Below are 13,464 nucleotides of genomic sequence, written 5' to 3' on the forward strand. Positions count from 1 at the left end.
GCTGACTGGTTGGCCTGTTCATGGCATTTAATTAATCCTTGATGTCCTTCATGGATGAGGTTTAGGATTTCCCCACTCATTTGTTTGGAATTACGATGCAAATTGCCTTTAATCACAAGTCCATTTGACTCACTTAATTGTCCACGCACCACAAAGTAGTCTCTTATCACTTCCTTAGTGTCCTTCAGATACTCGAGTCAGTTGCCTCACATGTAACTTAGAACTTCCTGAAGTTGAGTGCCTGTTGAGGTTGGGCTTTTTTAGCTGTAGGAGTCCCTTTTCTTGCACTGGTCTGTATGCATCCACAGCATCCACATATGCCATTATATCATCTTCAAGCTCACAGGTAGCTGAGTGCGATGCTGGGCTCTTTGACAGAGTGTCTGCTACCACCAGATTTTTCCTAGGAACATATTTTGCAACGAGGTTAAATTGCATTAACTTTAGCAGTAGATGTTGGCATCAGAGTGGTGCTTGATCCAGGTCTTTTACACGGATGAGGGTTACAAGCTGTTTCTTGTCTGTTATCAGTCCACACAGATCTCTGTAGAGGTTCTCACATGCTCATATGCTTGCCAGGCATTCTTTTTCAATCTGTGCATATAATTTTTCTGCTTCTGTAAGTGTGTGAGAGCAAAATGCAACTGGCCTCCACTCAGAGCCATGTTGTTGCAACAATGCCCCACCTAGGCACTGACCCTTGTGGGCAGGGCCGGCTTTAGCAAGTGCGGGGCCCGATTCCTGGGGCGGCACTTTGGATTGCCGGCTGGGGGAGGGAGGGCCGCGGGGCTTGCCGCGCTTCGGCCGGCACTCCGGCCGGGGTCGCAGGGCGGCGGGGCTGCCTGCCGCGCTCTGGCTGGTGGTCCGTCCGGGAGAGCGGGGCTGCTGCGCTCCGGCCAGAGGTCCGGCCAGGAGAGCGGGGCTGCGGGGCTGCCGTGCTCCAGCCGGCAGTCCGGCCAGAGTTGCGGAGCTGCGGGGCTGCCTGCCGCGCTCCAGCCACAGGTCCGGCCGGGGTCGCAGGACCGTGGGGCAGCCGCGCTCCGGCCGGGGTCATGGGGCCACGGGGCTGCCACGCTCCGGCCGGAGCTCCAGCCAGGGGAGCGGGGCCCCCGAAGAGACCACCACCAGGGTGAGTGCGTGGGGCCCTCTTAGGCGCGGGGCCCAATTCTGGGGAATCGGGCAAATCGGCCTAAAGCCAGCCCTGCTTGTGGGTTTGTTCACGTTAAAGTACTGGAGAAATGGAGCTGTTGAGATCAATCCTTTTACCTTTTTGAAGAAAATGTCTTGATTTGGCCGCATAGCTAAGATGTGTTGGACTTTAAGGGTATGTCTACACTGCAACTAAACATCTGTGGCTGGCCCTTGACAGCTAACTCGGACTCAGGCTGCAGGGTTATTTAAGCAGTGTAGACATTTGGGCTTGGGCTGGAGCCTGGGTTCAGGGACCCTCTCCCTTCATGGGGTCCAGGAGTCTGGTCTCTAGCCTTAGCCTGAATGTCTACACCACAATTTAACAGCCATGCAACCCAAGCTCCATGAGCCTAAGTCAGGTGACATGGGCCAGCCACGGGTGTTTAGTTGCAGTGTAGATATACTCCAACAATTCATTCAGTGGTTTTGTCACTGTAGAAAGGTCTTGTAGGCATTGACCAAGGTAATTTACTAGCTCAGTATATATCTCAGTTCTGGTTCATTAGTTGGTGCATTCCATTTTCAAATTGTTTTTACTTTCTCAGGGCTAGGACTGATTCCATCCATCTCTGTTTATGGTCTGTCTCAAAAACAAAATTTGGGATAGGCAGAAATGCATTTTCCCTTGTTTAGCATCAGTCCAGACTGATTAGGCTTAGGACTTCATTGAGGATTTTGTTGTGTCGAAGATCCATATATAAGAATATCATCCATAAAAACTGTAACTTCATTTGTGTTCATTAACAATTCTGCCATCTTTATTTGGAAAACTTCAGGTGCTCTGGGTAATTCCAAAAGGTAATCTTTGAAAGCAAAAACTCCCAAAGGGTGTGATAAATGTAGCACTTGCTTTAGCTAAAGAAATTTGCCAGTTATCCGCCTGAGGCATCCCTTTCACTTTGGGGAGGAAGTCTTCCAGTGTTGGGAGGATACATTTTTCTTTCACAACTGCTTCATTTAGTGTTTTAAGATCTACAGAGTCACATTTTTCTTTATAACTGGTACCATTGGCACACACCAGGCTGTTGGCTCAGAAATTTTCTCGAATATACCAATCCATTCCCTTCTCTTTAACTCAGTTTCCACTTCATGATATAATGGGGTAGGAGTCCTTCGAGGTGTATGTATGTATGTATGGTTCAGTATTGTCTCTTAAGGTTATTTGTACTGGATTTCCTTTCAAAAGTCCAATATGACCAAATAGTCCATCGAGTTCTTCCACTTGTCTGACTAGGCCCATCATGGCTGCCACACTGCAGCTGAGAAGGCTGCTGGTCTGTGGTCCTTAGATCACATACAAAGACAAAAGCTATGCATCCAGAGTGTATGTTATTCACCATGCAGGTCAGAATACTGTCAGAGCTGCCTCAGGTAACTTCAGCTTTGGGAAGGATTGAAGGTGATTGTAAGTCCTTCTGAGATGATGCTCAGCTCCTGCATCAATTTTAAAGGCAATAGTCTTGCCATGAATATTCAGTTTCACTCTCCAGGCAGGCTCTCTGTCATCACACGTGATAGATCCCAGAAACAACGGCTCTTGATTGTCTCTAATGTGAGTCAACTTCCTGATTGTTTTGGTGCAGCAAACAGCTGCAGAATGTTCATATTTCATGCATGCATTATGCTGTTTGCCTGTGACTGGACATGCATCATTTCTTGGGATATGACTTTTTCCCCCCCTTGTGCGCGTAGGTTGGAATTTGTCTCTCTTGGGGTATGTCTACACTGCCCATGTTACAGCGCAGCCGCACTGTGACGTGGCAGCAGAGACATGCTTTATCGCCAGGGGAGAGCTCTCCTGGCGATTAAAAAAAAACCCCACCCCGAAAAGCGGTGCTAGCTTTATCGCTGGGAGTGCTGTCTATACTGACTCTTTTCAGCACAAAAACTTTTGTCGCTCAGAGGGGTGTTTTTTCACACCCCTGAATGATGAAAGTTTTAGGGCTGAAAGTGGCAGTGTAGATACAGCTTTAGCCTCATCATTCCCTCTCCTTGCCTCAGGGGTTTTATGACAATGACTTTTAACACTCAAGTGTCTGTTTATAGCTTAGCTAGCTTCAGGGTTTTCAAATTGCTCCTACCTTTTGTTATATTGTTTGACTAATTCTGACTCTTTTGCTATCTGCATAGCTGTCGCTAGTGTTAAATCTCTCTTCAATTGTAGCTGCTGTGAAAGGTTTTTATCTTCTAACCCAGTAATTACTAGCCTGTCTCTGATATTTTCATAAAAAGAAGAACAGGAGTACTTGTGGCACCTTAGAGACTAACAAATTTATTAGAGTATAAGCTTTCGTGGACTACAGCCCACTTCTTCGGATGCATATAATGGAACATATAATGAGGAGATATATATACACACATACAGAGAGCATAAACAGGTGGGAGTTGTCTTACCAACTCTGAGAGGCCAATTAATTAAGAGAAAAAAAACTTTTGAAGTGATAATCAAGCTAGCCGAGTACAGACAGTGTGATAAGAAGTGTGAGAGTACTTACAAGGGGAGATAGAGTCAATGTTTGTAATGGCTCAGCCATTCCCAGTCCTTATTCAAACCGGTAGTCCACGAAAGCTTATGCTCTAATAAATTTGTTAGTCTCTAAGGTGCCACAAGTACTCCTGTTCTTCTTTTTGCGGATACAGACTAACACGGCTGTTACTCTGAAACTTGATATTTTCATGTTTTGCATTCCCAAAAATCAGTTTTCAGCCAATGTATGCAGAGCTCTTATAAAACATTCATTATTTCCCCCCTGGTTCTTGAAGTGTCTGGTGAAAACATGCTCTTTTATAAACCACATTTCTGAGATATAAAGAATGCATCGAACATAGCCAGAACCCTTTCGTAGTCATCTCTATGACTGTCTTCAGTAAAGTCAAAGGATTTAAAGATATGCTCTGTCTGCTTCCCTGTAGCATATATTAGAGAAGATCGCTACATATCTCCAGTTTCTTTATGGAGTTTTTTGCAATTCAAAATCTTGCAAAATACTGCTTCCATTCTGTCCACTGGGAAAGCTTAAGTTCTCTGGGGCACTGAAGAGTGGCATACTGATGAGATCCTGGAACCTTTGTTGCTGTTCCTTTTGTCTGCAACATCTGTTGCTGTTTTCCTTTTGTTTCTGTTCTTAGTTTACTATTGACACCATGTCATGCTCCTGTACCAGATGTGGACTGGTCACAAACTTGCTGATACATACCAGCTATGTTCATTATAAGATCCTTTAATGCTCTGCCGGGTATGATTGAGGGTTGTTAAAAAAGGGATTTTTATGCACAGTGTCACCTAGTGGCTGAACAGTATAATACAATTTAATTTGGCATGCCCATTATAGCGGGGAAAGGCTCTGTCAGCTCCCCATTTCTGGTGCCTTTACTGGCAGCGGGGAAAGGCTCCATCAGCAGGGAAAGACTCTGATGGAGAGAGGCTCAGATGTGGTGTGCTTTTCACTGCCACATGCAGCTACACCTACACTATATGCCTCTGCTGGTGGTGTGTAGTGTAGACATAGCCATAATGGGAATGACTGAAACCAAAGTACATAGTGAGCCAGTTAAGCATATGCTTGGTATTACACAAAAGCAATTAAATCCAGAGCCCCAAGAGCTATAGCCAGGGAAGATCCCCTCCAGCATAACATTTGCCCTGACAAATGCTGAGTCTTTCTTTCCAGGACTGTGTCATATTATTTAACTGACCACAGGGATCATTGTAGAGCAACCAGTAAAAACAACTCTCTTGAGTGTTTCTCAGGCATTTCTCATTATGGTACCTAAGTATTTATATACTGTGCTGACTGCCTAACTTTTTCTGCCTACTACCCAAAGACTGGGAACAAACCTCTGCTGGTGGGTAGCGTCTCAAAATCTGCCAGACCTAAAGAACAGCTCTGTGTAGCTTGAAAGCGTGTCTCTCTCACAGGGGCGGCTCTAGGCACCAGCAAAGCAAGCATGTGCTTGGGGCAGCCCATTTGCAGGGGCGGCAGGGATCCAGTTTGGGAGCTGAGAACCAACAGGGGGCCCTGGGAGCTGTAGTTCCTTGGTTAGCTCCCTGCCTATAGAGACAGCCCTGGAAGAGGGAAAGAACTACATTTCCCAGCATTCCCTTGGCCACTACCAACAGGAAAGAGGGGGAGGGAGTGAGGTAGCTGAAACCTCATGCTGCAGTGAATGGAGAGCTGCACTGTGAGTAGGGATACCATATTTTAACATTCAAAAAATAGGACACTCCACGAGGAGGGAGGGTAGCCCCACCCTGCCCCCATCTACTCCCTCCGACTGCCCCCCACAGAAACCCCAACCCATCCAACCCCCGCTGCACCCTGTCCCCTGATCACCCCCTCCCGGGACCCCTGCCCCTAACTGCCCCCCAGGACCCCACCCCCTATCTAAGCCTCCTCCTTGTCCCCAACTGCCCCATCCTGAGACCCCCCCCACTTTCCCCCAGGACCCCACCCTCTACCTGTCCCCTGACAAACTCCCGGGACTCCCATGCCTATCCAACCGCTGCCTGTCCCCTGACTGCCCCCTCCAATCCCTGACCCATCTAACCCCCCATTCTCCCTGCCCCTGTCTGCCCCCCCGAACCTCCACCCCATCCAACTCTCCTGCCCCCTTACCGTGCCACTCAGACCAGCGTGTCTGGCACCGCGCAGCGCCAGACACACTGCTGCATACATGCTGCCGTGCTCCCCGCAGAGCCACAGCCCCCTCCCCCCCAGCACCTGTCTTCCAGATTTGAACACCTCAAAATTCAGGAGTGCTCAAGCTCAGTTTGGGCAGCTGTTACTTCATTTCTCCCAAATCAAATATACTGATCCACTGTAACTTGCTGTAGAAAAAGTAGAATAAAATTGAGCAAGAAATGCTTCCCAGTGGTTATTAGGACTGGAATTGCTATTTTCAACAGCCATTTCCTTTTTTGTTTGTTTGTTTAAAAGGAAGACAGTGATATTGCATTGGCAAATTCCCCATAGAAAGAAAGAGAGGAACAAAAGAATAATAAAGGCACCTCAACTTTTCTTCATTTCTGTAGGACAGTCTTATAATATGCATCCAGATATCCTCCAATCACACAAGCTGAAAATTGTTCCACTTTACGGCAGTTCTGTAACCATATGGGAACCAATCCTGTCTGTGTTCTGTGAACATCTAAAATTCCTGCTGAATGACCTGCCGTGGGAGCGAGTTACCAGTGACCCAGGGTTGCGGCGGAAGGAGGGTGCAGGTGGGGGGGAGAGAGCTCAGGGCTGGAGTGGCAGGAGGTGTGTGTGTGGGGCAATGGTGGGGGGGAATGAGGGAGCCCAGAGCTGGGGTGGCAGGGGGTTTGGGTGGGGGTGAAGAGCCCAGGGCTGGGGCAGCAGGAGGGTCCGGCGAGGAGCCCAGGGCTGGGACAGGGGGTAGCCAAAATGTTTTTTGCTTGGGGCGGCAAAAAACCTAGAGCCGGCTCTGCTCTCTCACCCATAGAAGTTGGCCTAATCAAAGATATGACCTCATCCACCTTGTCTCTCTCATATCCTGGGACCAATGCGACTACAGCAATGCTGCAGACAGGACTCTATTTGGCAGTTAACATCTGAGTTTCTTTCCCTCTCCTTGACTTCTGGCATGTGTGGTCTGGAAAGGTTATACAAGCATGTTCTTGACCGATCTGCTCTTTTTCACAGCCTGGTGAAGCTGAAGATGCAACTCAGCGCTGAAGGAAAAATTCCTGTCAGGAAGTGAGTACAGGCATTTACATCTCTTTGTGCACCCAGTCAGGTTGAAAACAGAGCAGGTGGGTGAAGGGACGAGAGCCCAGCCTGGCTTTGTCTGCCTTGCTGCACCCAGAGGAAGTCATTATCTCCTAGGGGTTCTGGTCCTTCCCCCAAGAAGAGGGAAAGGGACTTCTGTCTCCTTTGACTGTCCCCAGAAGGGGATTAGGCCATGGGGGACGTGTCTTGGGTCTGGAGAGCCACTTGCAGGGGCTGTCCTGCTACTGCAGTAAGAGGAACCCTGGGATTAGTCCTCTGGTCTCAATTAGAGTAGAGATCAACAACCAGGGCTGGTTTGGATTGTATAAAGCCTCATTTGTTGGGCTTTTGTTTTGCAAATCCAAGGCTGGGTAAAATCCAAATCTCATTTTAACCACACTCTAAAAGCTTAAGGTGATCCTGGTTCATCTCTAAATGAGCTTTCTGCCTGGCTGGCAGCGGTGCTGGCATGCCTGTGTTTCTTACTGCCATCCAGGAATTCTGAGCTGATTTGTTCTTTAATTGTTTTCCCATTATCTGTGTATAAAATCTTTGGGTCTTCTCCTCAGTTTATCCCAGTTTAACACCAGTGTATCTCCACTGATTTCAGCAGTTACTCTGGATTTACACCAATGCAAGTGAGAGCAGAATCGGGCTTGAGGCCCTATTCTCCCCTGTGCCAGTGATCGTGCTGGTGCAGTGATGGAGGAGGTGGTTTGCACTCCCCTTCCACAGAGCAGGGCTACTTTAGCTCCTGGTGCACACCTGAGCAGCCATTGCAGTAGTATAGAAATACTGGCATACAGGGCAGGGGGTTGGGGTGCAGGAGAGGGTGCAAAGTGCAGGAGGGGGCTCAGGGCAGGGAGTTGGGGTGCAGGAGGGGTGCAGCAGGGGACTCAAGGCAGGGACTTAGGGGGCTCAGGGCAGGGGGTTGGGGTGTGGGGTGCAGGAGGTGTTCGGGATACGGGCTCTGGCCCAATGCTGCTTACCTCGAGTGGCTCTGGGGTGGCAGCGGCATGCAGCGGGGCTAAGGCAGGTTCCCTGCCTGCCCTGCCCCCTTGCCACTCCGGGAAATGGCCAGCAAGTCCAGCAGTGGCTCCTGGGGGTGGGATGGGGCAGGTGGCTCTGCCACGCGCTGCCCTCGCCTGTGAGTACCATTCCCAAAGCTCCCATTGGCCACGGTTCCCCATTCCCAGCCAATAGGAGCTGCAGGGGGTGGTGCCTACAAGCAAGGGCAGCGCACGGAGCCCTCTGCCCCGTCTACCCCAGGGGTTTCAGGGACATGGTGCTGGCCGCTTCTGGGAAGAGAGCGGGGCCAGGGCAGGCAGGGAGCCTGCCTTAGCCCTGCTGCGCCATGGGGCTGGCAATCCCCCGGGCCAGACTGAAAGCCCTGACGGGCTGGATCTAGCCCGCGGGCCATAGTTTGCCCTTCCTTGTCCTATAGGGTCCCCAGCAGAAACTAAAGTTACCCTTGGTTGGGGAAACCTCTGAATTGAAGCAGCAGTGGTATTTATGTATTGATATCAATGGGAGTTAGGCCCCTAAATACTTTTAAGCATTTTGTACATAACATCTCTCCACCTATCTGTTCTCTTTCTCTCTGTGACCCAGTTTTGCATGCACCTTTTTGTCCCTCTCTCTGATTGTAGCTCCCCACTACCCTACCCCCATCTTATCCCACACTGTGACTGTACCTGCCAGCAGCCCCAACCTCTGTTCTCGCTCACTGCTCTTCACAAATTGTCATTTTGCAGGCCTGACTGCTCTTCTCTCTCTCAGTATTTTTCAGCTGTTTCCTGCAGACAGGAAGAGGGTAGAAGCTGCATTACATGCTTGTCACCTTCCAAAGGGCAAGGTGAGTGACTTCTTGGGATATTCAGAGATGTCCAGAACTCCAGGACAATTCCTTCACTGGCCCTGACCTCTTGACCATGATGATGCTATCCCTAAAACAGCCCCAAAGAGGTAGACTTCCTGACCAACATTCTAAATTACTGTGAAACGTATAATCTGTACCACATTGTAGCTTTACCTCACTCTCTGCCATGATGACATCAATTATTATTATTTCTATTACAGTGTCACCTAGGGCCCCAAAGAGCTGACAGTCTCAATAGATAAGGTAGACAAAAGGGAAAAAAAGGCACAGAGACTTGCCCAAGGTCACTCAGCAGGTCAATAGTGGAGTCAAGAATATACCCCAGATGTTCTGAATCCCAGGCCACTGCTTTATCCACTCAACAGCTGCGTCTTCCCAAGGGACACCAGGGACAATTCTCAACTACCCCCATTGAAATAGCTTCCCCCAAAGTTTCCCCCAAAGCATCACAAACTATTTGTCCTGTTTCTCTAAGCAACATCTGATGCTCTGTGTGCTAATTCACACCACCACAAACAGGGATACTCCAGGTACTACAGAGCAGGGCAATAGGAATATGGACTACTGGCTCTAATAAGGAAGTGCAGGCAGACATGGGTTTGCAGTACTTGTGAGCTGCGGTTTCTGTTTCAGAATGATGCGATCAATCCAGAGGACTTCCCTGAGAAAGTGTATAAAACCTTCCTGATGAACCTGTGTCCCCGTCCGGAGATCGATGAGATATTCACCTCTCAGTGAGTCTTCCTCAGGCTGCAGGGGCAGGCTTTGTTTCATGAGGGGAAAAGACAGGCAAACGGGGGACAATAAAGGAGGAAGATATGGTACAACTGAAGCAAAATGACTGGGGTGTAGGAAGTGACTTCTGTCTCAGTCCTGCTCCTAATGTGCTTACTGCCAACCTCAATAGAGAGGGCAAGGCCTGGCTAGAGTATGGAGACTGATCTACCCTCTTCATTGCTAGAGGTGGTCACAGGTCAAGGCTGAATCAAATGGGTGGGAAGCGTGCACTGCCAGTTTCTGCGCTTGAACCTGTGCAGTGAACAGGTAAAGAACTTTAGACCATGATTTTCAGAAGTGACCAATGATTTTGGGTCCCTCTGTGTGCAGGTGGCCAAACTGGTGACAGCTTAAATGGGTTTGATTTTCAGAGGTGAGTGCTCAGCTCTTCTGAAAATCAGGCCCTTTGATAGTGTTGGATACCCAAAACTTGAGGCACCAAAAACCACTGATCACTTCTGAAAACCTTGGCCTTGGTCTCCAATCTGTGTAACCTTTCACCAGCACTAAATACGCAGCAATAAGATACCGAAATAAAATACAAAGAAGAGGGAAGAGTGCTGCAAGGTAGAGGAAGTGAGAGAGAGAGCTGGAGCCTTCAGAGAAAAGAAGGCCTTCTAGGAAATGGTGGGAGTCCAGAGAGATGGGCATGCACAGCTAGCTGCAGGAAGGGTTAGCCTGCGTCTCACTGCTGTAAAAGGGGTTTTCCAGTAACACTTAAATACATTCCCTCTTCCATTCCTCTCTGATTCTTTGCCCTTAGCCATTCGAAAGCCAAGCCCTACATGACCAAAGAGCACTTGGCAAAGTTTATCAACAAGAAACAGCGAGATTCCCGCCTCAATGACATCCTTTTCCCTCCTGCCAAACCAGAGCAGGTGCAGGGCCTGATAGAGAAGTACGAACCCAGTGGGATTAACATCCAGAGAGGTGAGTCTTGTTCAACACACTGCCTCTCTGTCACTCCACTGCTATGGAATCATCCCACACTGCACATTGCACTGATACTTACCAGAGTGTCTGGAGCAGCCAGTCTAACTCCTGCAGGCCCCTGTGTTTCAGCATTACCCACCTGCAAGGGAGCCAGGCCTCTTTGTTTCACTTCTGTTAATAGCTTTGTTTTCCCCGCAGGGCAGTTGTCTCCAGAGGGGATGGTTTGGTTCCTCTGTGGCCCTGAAAACAATATTGTATCACTGGACAAAGTGGTGCTGTACCAGGACATGACCCAGCCACTCTCACATTACTTCATCAACTCATCACACAACACCTACTTGACAGGTATCTCTCCACTGGATGACACACCAATTCCAGGGATCTTCCCCTAGCTTCAAAGCAGGTGTGTTGTACCAAGCATGTGTACTGACACTGGAGATGGGTTTTGCCCCATGTATGCTAGGCAGCAATCGGGCAGTTTGTAAGGAATTGACCCATTGGAAAGGGTTTGAAAAGAAAAAGCATACTCTGCTCTTCTGTAGAAAAGTCACGCTTGGGTGATGCCAAGCAAGGCAAAAGGACTAGGGAGATCAGCCTAAATGCTCAAGACAATGAGTCACAGTCTCCTTGTGTCTGATGGATTCTTTTTTGGGATGGCCTGTAGCTGGGGTGTGATGGGGCATATATAACATTTGCAGCGTAGGAAGGGTGAGCAACTCCTTGCCCTCAAGCTCATAGCCAGGGTCTTTTCCCATCACCAACTCCATCACAGTGCAAGATTATGGCTTCATCAACTGACTATATAGACAGGCACAGGTATTCTTGGGATGTGAGGGCAGGTTCCTGTCTTTCCTAAATAGCTGGTCAGGTGTGTCTCTCTCAGGAGTCCTTAGGCTGAGCAGATGTGTGCCACTCTTCACTGGCTGAATATGTGTCTGTCCCTGGGTAGATGCATTAGCCTACAAAGTGATTGGGCAGGTATATATGCTCTAAGATTTCAGTGAGAAGCAGGTTTTCTCCCCAAGAGTCAAGCAGGTGTATAACCCCATAGACTTGAAGGCAGATCCACACCCCTTCCCAACAGCTGGGCAGATGTAGATCCCTCAGGAATTCAAGAGCAGATAATTGTGTGTCCCTCCCAACTGACTGGACAGGTGTCTCCCCCAGGGATTGGTGGTAGGTGGATACCATCACACCTCATCCCTCAATGTGCAGAAAGTAAACACATTAGTATAGGCCACGCTTTGAGGGAGGAAGAAGTGTTAGGTAGGGCTCCACTGCACAGTTACCTAAAATCTCTCTGCAGTGTGGAGTGCCCGCTTGCCCTGGGTGTGCACAGAGCTGTTTCCCCTTCTTACTGCTCTCCATGCAGAATGCACTCACATGAATAAATGGCAAACCATAGTCTCTTCTTCTCCTCCTGCCTCTCTCCAGCTGGCCAGTTTTCTGGCATCTCATCTCCTGAAATGTATCGCCAGAGCCTGCTGTCTGGCTGCCGTTGTGTGGAGCTGGACTGCTGGAAGGGTCGTCCCCCAGATGAGGAGCCCATCATCACCCATGGATTCACCATGACAACTGAGATTCTCTTCAAGGTGAGGGATTGTCTCCACAGATTATTTGTCCTGATTTTGTACTTATTTCTGTGTACCGAGAGTGAATGGATGAAGAATGGGCAGGGAGACACAGGTGTATGGATAGATGAGCATCTATTCAACAGGATGGCCCGATGTGCAGGTTAATTGGGGGAAAGTAGATAGCTGGGGGAGAGTAGCGGGGCTGTTGTATGGATGGGTCTGAATAAATGAGGTGAAATACTTGTGAATTGTCAGATAGGGAATCAGAGAAGTGGTTGGGCAGCTGGAGAGATGTGTGGTTGAATAGATGAGTGCCTAGTGGTTGGAGGGTTGGGTAGGTGGATGGATGAGTGTGTGAATGAATAGCTGCATGAGTTCAGACAAATGACAAGCACCAGGCATCTTTTCAGAAGACCACAAGGGTTAAGAGAGAGCCTTGTTGTCTTCTACAGGTTGATGTCTACAGCAAGTTTGTAATGTTAAATATCGGCACTGTGGGGGTAATTCCTTTTGTCACGACCATGCCATGGGAGTATATGACATGCATCCAGCAGAGCAGCAGCCATGTGGGGTGTTGATTGTACAGCTTCCCTGACTCTTCACTCAAAGACTCCACAGGGAAAGAGAGCCAGCCCAGGGTCACGCTCCATTGCCTAGTGAACTTGCTATTCACACTGAAGGATTTTGTTTTAGTGCATTTAACCACATAAATTACAAAAACCACGCACGGTAAAAATGCACCATGCATTTAACTCACTTCCCCTCAGTCCACTCGGGCAAAGCCCAGATCCCACCAGACAGAAGCCAATTAACAGCTCTCTTGTACTTAGTCTGTGTTCCCCCCTCCCCCCATTCCTGCACTTCATTATTACCAAGACACATGAAAAAATAAAGCCTTTCTCCTTCAGTGCTCAGGTACCTTGACCTGCCTGTAATAGTCAATGCTGGCAATTTCCCAGGCTAGCTCTTTTGGTATCATGGTTGCTTTTGCATAGCAGTTCACTACAGATAGGGCAAATAATAGCACAATGGTGTATTATGGAAGCTATAATTGCACTGAGGGGTTCTGCTAAACCATGTGAATGAACCTCAGGATGGAATTATAGCCTGTTAACACAGCATGAGCCCGGTTTTTAGTTTATATAATACACAGAACCCCCGTCTCCTGCTCCTTCCCTTCTCCGACCCCCCGTCTTTCTAATAGTATCTTTTGCACCCTCTCCTCTTCTGAACTTGTAGCAGATTCCTTTGAAATCCCGCTCAAGTGGCCCCCTGAAGTGGCACTGGAGCCGCCTTCCTTAGAGAGAAACTGCTTGTTGAATCAGGGTTTGGAGGTTGGGGGCGGGGGTTGCACAGGTTGAAGTCCTTGGGCCATATTCAT

The 13,464-nt window shown here is 48.7% G+C and overlaps 1 protein-coding gene across 1 annotated transcript in view; it reads left to right on the forward strand.

Annotated features, from left to right (window-relative positions):
* The window catches only part of PLCB2 (phospholipase C beta 2), a 66,823-nt gene that overhangs the window by 27,319 nt on the left and 26,040 nt on the right, over positions 1-13,464 (forward strand). The window contains exons 6-11 of the mRNA XM_054024754.1: positions 6,855-6,908; positions 8,700-8,775; positions 9,433-9,533; positions 10,340-10,506; positions 10,708-10,854; positions 11,944-12,101. Of these exons, the coding sequence (XP_053880729.1) occupies positions 6,855-6,908; positions 8,700-8,775; positions 9,433-9,533; positions 10,340-10,506; positions 10,708-10,854; positions 11,944-12,101 (703 nt within the window). The remainder of the gene's footprint in view (positions 1-6,854; positions 6,909-8,699; positions 8,776-9,432; positions 9,534-10,339; positions 10,507-10,707; positions 10,855-11,943; positions 12,102-13,464) is intronic.

Source organism: Malaclemys terrapin, chromosome 4 (genome assembly GCF_027887155.1).
Source record: "Malaclemys terrapin pileata isolate rMalTer1 chromosome 4, rMalTer1.hap1, whole genome shotgun sequence".
Lineage (NCBI taxonomy): Eukaryota > Metazoa > Chordata > Testudines > Emydidae > Malaclemys > Malaclemys terrapin.